This window comes from Trachemys scripta, chromosome 1 (assembly GCF_013100865.1).
Source record: "Trachemys scripta elegans isolate TJP31775 chromosome 1, CAS_Tse_1.0, whole genome shotgun sequence".
Classification (NCBI taxonomy): Eukaryota; Metazoa; Chordata; order Testudines; family Emydidae; genus Trachemys; species Trachemys scripta.
The window spans coordinates 83642445-83653172 of NC_048298.1; the positions used below are offsets into that span (position 1 = coordinate 83642445).

Genomic DNA, 10728 nt, shown 5'->3' on the forward strand with positions numbered 1-10728 from the left:
CCAAAGAAGATGGATCTAGACTGTTCTCAGTGGTAGCAGATGACAGAACAAGGAGTAATGGTCTCAAGTTGCAGTGGAGGGAGGTTTAGGTTGGATATTAGGAAAAACTTTTTCACTAGGAGGGTGGTAAAGCACTGGAATGGGTTACCTAGGGAGGTGGTGGAATCTCCTTCCTTGGAGGTTTTTAAGGTCAGGCTTGACAAAGCCCTGGCTGAGATGATTTAGTTGGGAATTGGTCCTGCTTTGAGCAGGGGGTTGGACTAGATGACCTCCTGAGGTCCCTTCCAACCCTGATATTCTATGATTCTACGATTCTATGAATCTACAGGTAGCTAGGACCAGCAGGAGAAGTGAGAGTGAGAAATTAATGGTTTTATGTTTTATACCAGTTAGGTTTTTTCCTCTGCATACATTTAAACTTTACACTTTTAACTATTTATTTTTTTATTATACAAGTACTTGTCTTGAATAATCAACATATCAAAAATACTGTAATTAAAGTATATCATCACATTTATGAAAGAAAGGGATTGAAGTACTGGACGCAGTATGAAAATCTTGTGCATACATGTGTGGGAGTTGTAGCAGTTTCCTTGATACCACATTTCTGTTCTACGAATCAATAGATTCCATAGGCTACTAGGGTTGCCAACCCTCCTGGTTTTGCTGGGAGTCTCCTGGAATCGGGCTTTATCTCCTGGAGGTTCCTGCAGCCAAACCGGGAGATGGGTCACTAACAGTCGGCGATGCTAAGGCAGGCTCCCTGCCTGCCCTGACCCCTACCACTCCTGGAAGCAATCAGCACATTCCTGTGGCCCCCGCGGGGGGGGCCCTCCACACACTGTCCCTGCCTGGATCGCTGACTCCGCAGATCCCATTTTTGGCTGGGAACTCCAGCCAATAGGAGCTGCAGAGCAGCACTTGCAGGCAGCACACAGAACCCCCTGCCTGTCCCAGGGACCGCAGGTAAGCGCCTCCCAGATGGAGCCTGCACCCCACACCTCTTCTGCATTCCAATCCCCTACCCCAGTCAGGAGCCCCCTCCTGCACCCAAACTCTCAGCCACAGCCTGAACCCCTCACCCTCTGCCACACCCCAACCCCCTTTCCCAGCCCTGAGCCCCCTCTTGCCCCCAAACTCCCTCCCAGAGCCTGAACCCCTCACCCTCTGCCACACCCCAACCCCCTTTCCCAGCCCTGAGCCCCCTCTTGCCCCCAAACTCCCTCCCAGAGCCTGCACCCAGCACCCTTCCTGCACCCCAACCCCCTACCCCAGCCCTGAGCCCCCTCCAGCATACAAACTCCCTCCCAAAGCTTGCACCCTGGCCCACTCCCCCTCCTGCACCCCAACACCCTGCCCCAGGCTCAGCCCGGAGCCCCTCCCACACTCTGAACCCCTCTGCCCCAGCCCAGAGCCCTCACCCCCTCCTGCACTCCAACCCCTGCCCCAGCTCAGTGAAAGTGAGTGAGGGTGGGGAATAGCACGAGCAACGGAAGAAGGGGCAATGGAGTGAATGGGGCAGGGCCTCAGAGAAGGGCTGTGGCCTCAGGCAGGGGGCGAGGCAAGGGTGTTGGAGTTTGTGTGTGTAGAAGGGCTCGGCCGAGGCTCGTCCCTCCGCGGGGCTGTGGGGTAATCCACCGCCTCGCAATAGTTCACTATGGGCCCAGGCCCTGGGTCAGGATGGGGCAGCACACAAACAGGAGCTCAGGCCCTTAGGCAAGGGCAGAGCCAATAGTTCAATAGAAGCCCAGGCCCTGGGGTCAGGGCGGGACAGCAAACAAACAGTCAGGAGCTCCTGGTTCTGAGCGTCTGGTGCAAGGGGAAGACTGCCACCTGTGAGTGGGGTGGCAGGGGGGACGCAGGCCCACCCACTCCACTGTGTCCCAACCCGGGGCCCTAGCAGTGGCAGAAGACTCACTGCTGTGTCAGTGGGGATCCTGACCGCAACACACTGACATTGGTTCTGGCAGTGCTGCAGCCAGACCAGGATCGGCTGCCCCTGGGCTACTTCCAGACTCCCCTTCGTAAGGTACCTGGATTAGGGCGGTGTCCTCGGAGGTTTCCAGCACCATCGGTTCCTCTGGGTAACTGGCGAGGGATAGGCTCAGCTGCTCCTCAGGGTAGCTGGCCAGAGGTAGGCTTGGCTGGCCTGACCATTCCTCAGGTCGGCCGCAGCCTGCTGGCGTTTCCCAACCCGGAAGCTAGGCCTCAGGCATCTGGCCTCTCCGGCGGCTGGCTTTCAAGTGAGCTCTGCAGTTGGGCTTTTCTACTTCCTGTCCTGCACCGTGACCTCTGGGAGGTTGGGCGCAGGATCCACTGGCTCCACTCACGTTGGTGCTCGGGGAGGCTCGTCCCTCAGCCTGGCTGTGGGGTATCCCACCGCCTCACTACAGTGTGATTAGATGGTTGGCAACCCTATAGGCTACCCATATCAAACAAAACATACACACATAGTTCCAGGGCACTCACATGACTTATTTTTGATCTGGACAAAATTGCACTGTTTCTCCTTTCCTCTGTATTTTTTCTCTGCACTTGCTCTCACATAAGCATAGCTAAACAAATCCATTATTATACATACTGCACATTTCTATTTTGACTCTGGAGCTTAAAAATGTGAGCAGCAATATCAAGCCTGCACAGAAACTTGTATTGGTGTAAGCTATATATTAGAGTTTAAGGAAAGTGGCATCTAAACTGAAGCAATATACATACAGAAGGGGTGGGGGGAAAAATGTTGCGGTGTGCCTGTGTGGGTTTACATCCCTGTATCGGGTTTCTTGCTACATCCCTTTCTTCTGGCTCCCTGGAATACAAGTAGACATCCTTAGCTTCCCTTGGATTCATTTAGACTCCTTTAGCATCCACTTACTGATATGTAAGTTACTGTACACAACACCCCTAAATTTGTCCCTGCGATTTTAGCTTGCTTCTTATATACCTATGCTATTCATTTTTACTACATCAACAGAGTTTCTCATTAAAAGAAATAAAGATTTTTTTATTTCTAAGCAATTTGTCCAGCAAATTCTGTTTAAAAACCTATCACCTTAACACAGTAATGAAAAAAATTATAAGTTGAAAAATTCTTATATAAGATGGCTGCTTTTGTTCTTTAAAATACTGAGCCAGACTGCCATCTATTGGAAAATAAAGATTTTTAAAATTATACTGTCTCTAAGGAAAAGTGAAATACATCAGAAACTAGGAAATCTCATTGTCAAAGGCTGTCATTGGCACCAATCTATTCAATCATGCTTAAGATAGCCTTGATTTTCTCCTAAAAGGAATGCTTGTACATGCAAAACCTGTTTACTTAGGCTACACATAGTGTGAAAGATTTGCCCTATGTCTTTTTCTACTCAAATTTCTATTATACATTTTCAAATAAGCATCAGTCCAGTGTTCCTTTCATTCCTTGTTGCTTAGTCAATCTCAATTATTCTTTGAGCAATTTCTTCCGATGCAAACATCGTGTTATCTGATAACTGTGACATGGACTTAGGTGCCTTTGTAGAGCAGTAAGGGAGTATAAATCCCTTCTAACTTATCTGCACATCCATCCAATGCTTACCTAGATGTAGAGTCTATGTGGGGTTGTGGAGTGAAAATATACTCAACAGGGCTGCAATGCCCCAGTGTGAACCAATGGGCAGAAAGCAGTGTAGGGTAAGAACAGCCATGACTTCACCTATCACAACACACAGAGAAGGGAGTATGCTGTGTCTGACAACAGGCCAACCCAACATATTCCCCCTCCCTTGGCCAACACAGGAGCTCAGGGGGAACTGTGACTCAGAAGGGTGCCTTGGAGTTACAATTCTTTTTTGCAATTCCTCCTGGAAAGGCTCATTTGAACAACATCCCATAGTCAGGGTTTCAAATAAAGGCTCAAGAAGGCCATTAACTAGGTGAAGAGTGCTAGCAAGGAATTGCAAGCAACAACTTGTACTATGAATATTTTTGTGGTAGATAAATTTAGATTAACAAATCAGTTGTTTTAATAGTTACTTTTAACTAATATTAAATCCAAAAAACTGCATTAAAAGAAAGTTAAGGGTGCAAAGTCAAGCACCCAAAGTTGGGAATATCTACAATTAAGCTGTAACTTTAATTTGGCCTTCTTGTGTGTATGCATTGTGATACAGTCTTTAATTAAGCACAAAATTAATCAAGGAACCAAAGGACATGAAGAGAAGAAATTCCTTAATTGCCCATACACCAATTCTAGGAGCCTGGGTAACAAACAAGAGGAATTGGAATTGCTCATTTATTAATATAAATTCTATCTAGTTGGGATTACTGAAACCTGGTGGGATGGTCTGCACAACTGGACTGTTAAAATCAATGGTTATAACCTAATTAGGAAGGATTGAGTGGCCAAAGGGGAAGGAGGAATGGCATTACTTGTTTCCAAATCATTTATAGCTCTGAAGAAAATTATCTTGAATGCTTTTGGAGCAATTTCTTAATAAATAAAGCAGAAGATTACTAGTTGGTGTCTACTACAGAACACCAAATCTCACTAGGGAACAGAGTGACTGCTTCCTTGCACATCTATCTACAACATATAGGATAAAAAGCTGTGTGATCATGGGGGAATTAAATTTGAGTGACGTATGCTGGAGGTCTCATGATGCCAGTACTAAAATATCATTGGAATTTCTAAACATAATAGATGACAACTTCCTAACTCAAAATGTGTTGAAACCAACACAAAGGAATTCTATATTAGACTTTGTTCTAACAGATAAAGAAGAAATTATCACAGAAAATTAATGGTAACTTAGGTACAAGTGATCATGACTTGATCAAATTTGAATTATATATGGTGCTTTAAGAGGGCCAATTTCACAAAGCTGAAAACAATTATGAGCCAAATAAGCTGTGTGGAAGAATTTACTCAGAAAAAATGTGAATGATAATTGGGGACTCATCCTATATAACTAACTTGATATCTTTTTTTGATAATAGTACAAATTTAGTTAATAAAGGTAACAGTGGTGATGCAATATACGTAGACTTCTCTAAGGCATTTCACTTTGTACAGCATGACATTTTGTTAAAAAAGCTAGAACGATATAAAATTAACACTGCACACATTACATGGATTAAAAACTGACTAGCTGATAGATCTCAAATGTAGTTGTAAACAGGGAATTATCATTGAGGGTGCTTGTTTCCAGTGGCATCCCACAGGGATCAGTTCTTGGGCCTATGCTATTTAACATCTTACCAATGACCTGGAAGAAAACATAAAATCAGCTGATAAAGTTTGCAACTGACACAAAAATTGGGTGAGTGGTAAATAATAAAGAGGGCAGGTCACTGATTCAAAGCGATCTGGATCATTTGGTAAACTGGGAGCAAGCAAACAATATGCATTTTGATGTGGTTAAATGTATGCATCTAGGAACAAAGAATGTAGGCCATACTTACAGGATGGGGGATTCTATCCTAGAAAGAGGTGACTCTGAAAAAGACTTGGGGGTCATGGTGGACAATCAGCTGAACATGAGCTCCCACTGTGATACTGTGGCCAGAAGGGCTAATCTGATCATCAAGTAGGAATAAAGAGGTTATTTTACCTCTATATTTGGGACTGGTGTGACTGCTGATGAAATACTGGTGCCCACAATTCAGGAAGGATGTTGATAAATTGGAGAGGATTCAGAGAAGAGCCACAAGGATGATTAAAGGATTAGAAAACATGCCTTATACTCACAGACTTAAAAAGCTCAATCTATTTAGCTTAACAAAGGGTAAGGAATGACTTGATTACAGTCTGTAAGTACCTACATGGGGAACAAATATTTAAAAATGGGCACTTCAATCTAACAGAGAAAGATATAACATGATCCAATGCCTGGAAGTTGAAGCTAGACAAATTCAAACAGGAAATAAGGCATAGGTTTTTAATGGTGAGAGTAATTAACCATTGGAACAATTTGCCACAGTAGAGTCTCCATTACTGACAATTTTTAAATCAAGACTGGATGATTTTCTAGAAGATCTGCTCTAGAAATTATTTGGGGGAAGTTCTCCGGCCTGTGTTATACTAGAGGTCAGACTAGATGATCACAATGGTCCCTTCTGACCTTGGAATCCATGAATCTATATGAACACTGGGGACAAAGTGCTCCCAGACTGATTGGCAGCCAGGGAGAGACTGAGTGGACTGACACCTTATGAATTACAATTACCTGGCAATTACAGGTGAGTAAGCCTAATTTCAGTACCAGGCAAATTGGTTGAAACTATAGTAAAGAACAGAATTATCAGAAACATAGATGAACATGATTTGTTGGGGTAAATCAATATGTCTTTTGTAAAGGGAAATCATGCCTCACCAATTATTAAAATTCTTTGGGGACGTCAGCAAGCATGTGCACAAGGGCGATCCAGCTGACATAATGTACTTGGACTTTCAGAAAATCTTTGACAATGTCCTACACCAAAGGCTCTTAAGCAAAGTAAGCAGTCATTAGACAAGAGGGAAGGTCTTCTCATGGATCAGTATCTGGTTAAAAAACAGAAAACCAAGGGTAGAAATAAGTGGTTGATTTCCACATTGGAGAGTGGTAAATAGCAGGGTCCCCCAAGAACCTATACTGGGACCTGTGCTGTTCAACATATTCAGAAATGATCTGGAAAAGAGGGCTAACAGTGAGATGGCAACATTTGCAGAGTATACTAAATTACTCAAGACAGTTATGTTCAAAGCTGACTGCAAAGAGTTACAAAGGGATCTCACAAAACGGAGTGACTAAGCAACAAAATGGCAGATAAAATTAAATGTTGATAAATGAAAAGTAATGCACATTGGAAAACATAATCCCAACTATGCATACAAAATGATGGGGTCTAAATTAGCTGTTACCAGTCAAGAAAGAGATACTGGAGTCACTGTGAATAGTTTCCTGGAAGCATCTGCTCAATGTGCAGCAGCAGTCAAAAAAGCTAACAGAGTGTTAGGAACCATTAGGAAAGGGATAGATACTAGGTCAGAAAATATCATAATGCCACTATATAAATCCATTGTATGCCCACACCTTGAATACTGTGTGCAGTTCTGGTCGCCCCATCTTAAAGAATATATATTAGAATTGGAAAAATACAGAGAAGGGCAACAAAATTGATTATGGGTATAGAACACTTCCAGATGAGGAGAAATTACAAAGACTAGGACTGTTCATTTTAGAAAAGAGAAGAACTAAGGGATAATATGATAGCAGTCTCTACAATCATGAATGGTGTGGAGAAAGTGAATAGGAAAATGTATTTACTCCTTCACATAACACAAGAACCAGGGTCACCCAATGAAATTAATAGGTTTAAAACAAACATAAGGAAGTACGTCTTCACACAATGCACAAACTGTGGAACACATTGCAGGGGATGTTGTGAAAGCCAAAAGTATAACTGGGCTCAAAAAAGGATTGGGTAGGTCTATGGAGGCTAGGTCCATCAATGGCTATTAGTCAAGATGGTCAGGGGCACAACGTCATGCTCTGAGTGTTCCTAAACCTCTGACTGCCAGAAGCTGGGAGTGGACAACAGGGGATGGATCACCTGATAACTGCCCTGTTCTATTCATTCCCTCTTAAGCATCTGGCACTTGCAACTCTTGGAAGCCAGGAAACTGAGCTAGATGGACCATTGGTCAGACCCAGTATGGCCATTCTTATATTGTTATGAATCTGAAATGGAGCTGACAGCTGAAGAGAGAACAGCAGCCCATTAGGGTAAAGAGACTTTTTCCCACAGGAAACTGAAGCAGGGCAGTATTATAGAACAGCCACTACGTCCTCCAAAGCCTCCTGCCTCCAAGGTATGATATTGTTTATCAAATTAGCCCATCAAAGGGATACCACTGCCTAGTAAAGTGAAAGAAAATCTGTTTCAGTATATTTTGTTTGTATTTACCTTTGTATTTACCATAGCTGTTAAAATTCTTATATTAGAACTGTATTATCTGAAGGTGGCAGCTGACTTTGTTTCCTTTGAGAACACAAATGGCCCAGTTCAGCAACCTTATTCCATGAGTAGTCCCACTGATTTTACTCAATGAGTAGGGTACAATTCAACATAAATAACTGTGGCAGAATCAGGTTTAAAGGAAGCAATCTTGTTACTGTACAATAAGAAACTAATCCTGGGAGCCTTTATTCACAGGAATAGTCCTATTTAAGTCAAATTCCTATCTAAAATCATTGAAGTCAATGGCTACTAATGTCAATAAAGAGGTACAGTACCAGATCCTATTCCTTTAATGCTATTAATTCCTTTGCATACATATATTTTTAATCCTATATGAGGATGGAGTTGAAGATGCTCAGCATCTTACAGGACTGAGTACTTTGTGCATGGTCCTGTGAGCACTTAGTACTAGGTATAATAGTTGACTGACTTCAGAGGTATTCCTCACAATAGAAAGCTCTATGCTCTGTTGTAACTATTTGCAGGATGCAGCCTATGAGCTAGACTATAAACCCTCTACTCACATTGGCGAGCAGTTTCTCACCAAAATGGTGCCACTGAAGTCATTGTGTGAGTAACTGCTCACCAGTAAGGAGTTCATAATCTGCTCCTATATTTGTAAGACACACACACTATATACTTTTACAGATACTTAGGTTTCTTATATCAGTCTTCTTTATATTACTTCCTTTTTTTAATTCTTAAATGTACAATAAGTAATGTAAAATAAAATTGAAAAAGTTAATTTGATATCCCACCTTACTTACTATAAGTTTAGTTTGGATTCCATTGCTCATAAATTCTTCTTCTGATATCTTACTAAAATTGTCCAGATAGTGGTCTGATATTGTATGACACAGATCTTCAAAAGAATATTCTTTTTCTTGGCACAGTTTGATTTCATCTAAGAGCTTTGATAACTCTCCAGTCACCGCTTCACCTTTTAAAAAATAGATATAATTAGTCAGAATAATTAGAATTTAAGGGGGATTTTTGTTGCTAAAAAGTAATGCAAAACTTTTGAATCTTGGGGTAGATATAATGGTACTAAGACTATTCCTTACATTGCATCCTTATAGTCTATATCTTGACTCTGACAGACAACCCTGAATAAAGGATAGTGTAATGGAGCCATCAGACGAGCACTGAGAGGCAGATATAACTTAGATAATTTTTTCACATCTTAGCTCATCCTCTGCTTTCTCCTGTACACTGTGTGCCACTGTGGATGGGGCATTGGCCATGACTCCACCTTCTCTCTGCCCTCTAAACCTGAAAAACTGCAGCTAGTGAAGAATGGCAACATTCATCTCTAGACTGGGGAACCTGCTATAACCACACAAAATGCTTTGCATTGGTTACCTGTTTATATCTGTGGGCAATTAAGGTGTTGGCTAGGTTCTATAAGACTCCGTCTGTCCCTGGGATCAAACTCTCTGGGATTTGTGACAAGATGTTTTCAGTGAAAAACAATAATACTAGAACCTGCTCCCTCTAGCAGTCTACCAAAAATCCAAATTTGGTGAGTTTCAGGGTATTGCAGGATTAAGGGTCTGGTTATTAAATTCTTTACTTTGAAGATGTTATTCCTTTGTTAATGGCTGCCTTTAGTGATGCAAGGTCCACAGCTGATGAGGCAATGGGGACCATGAATTAATTAGGGCCAGCCAGATTCTAATATTCTTACTCACATTGAATAGCACTTTATTCTGAAAGTAGTCCATTGAAATCAGTACGACCACTTCCAGATTAAGGTGCTATTCAGCATGAGTACATACAGGAGCTGTATGTTAAATTCTCCCATTTGGCTTTGAAAATCCATGGACTTTCTATATTCAAAACTCCCATTAACACAATGGGATTTTTTTGCACAAAAATTATGGGTAGAACATGGTTCAGGATCAGGATTTTTAATCCTTCATATTTCATTTTCTGATTAGAAAACAGAAGTTAATAAAAATACATGTTGTAATAAAGAAAATAAGATGAAAATTAGAGAGATCACTATTAAAAACATTTTAAAACCATGTCTCTGTGCCTTTTTTTAAAAGTCCAGTTAAAGAAAACTAAACAAACAAAATTAATCATTTTTCTTACATTATTCACATCCTGAATGTGGAAACAAAAAATGTAAGACCAAGATCTTACTATTAACAAGAAAGGAAACTTTATGCTTAAATTTGTATTAATTAATGTCAGGTCACATTCTAATATTCTCTTTTGTTAAATAGAACCTTACTCTAGGAATGATCCCACTGAAGTCAAAGGGGCTACTTGTGGAGTAAGGTACTACTCAACATGACTAAGAATATCAGAATCTGGTCCTCAGGAGTAAGTTGAGTTTTCTGGTGGGTCTAGATCCTTCTTGTAGGGGAAGAAAGCAGTAAAAGTGAAAAGATGAAGCTTTATTGCTAGAGAGTACTTTGGAATTTCACTTAGGGGAATGTTTTTTTTTGGAGTCACAAGAGCCAGGCTTAGGGTTGTTTCTACCAGAGTTATGGGGAGCATCTACAGCAGGGATATTTCTAAACAGAGAGTGGAAGGGCATCATAAAAGACGGTTACTCACCGTTGTAACTGTTGTTCTTCGAGATGTGTTGCTCATATCCATTCCATTAGGTGTGTGCGCGCCGCGTGCACGATCGTCGGAAGATTTTCTACCCTAGCAACACCGGCGGGTCGGCTGTGGAGCCCCCTAGAGTGGCGCCTTCATGGCGCTGAATATATACCCCAGCCGACCCGGCGCCCC

General features: G+C 42.0%; 1 protein-coding gene across 1 annotated transcript in view; it reads right to left on the minus strand.

The window, feature by feature from the left end:
- Positions 1-10728, minus strand: part of ANKS1B (ankyrin repeat and sterile alpha motif domain containing 1B) — a 757754-nt gene that overhangs the window by 571552 nt on the left and 175474 nt on the right. Inside the window, exon 7 of the mRNA XM_034778452.1 lies at positions 8748-8920. Coding sequence (XP_034634343.1) covers positions 8748-8920 — 173 coding nt within the window. The remainder of the gene's footprint in view (positions 1-8747; positions 8921-10728) is intronic.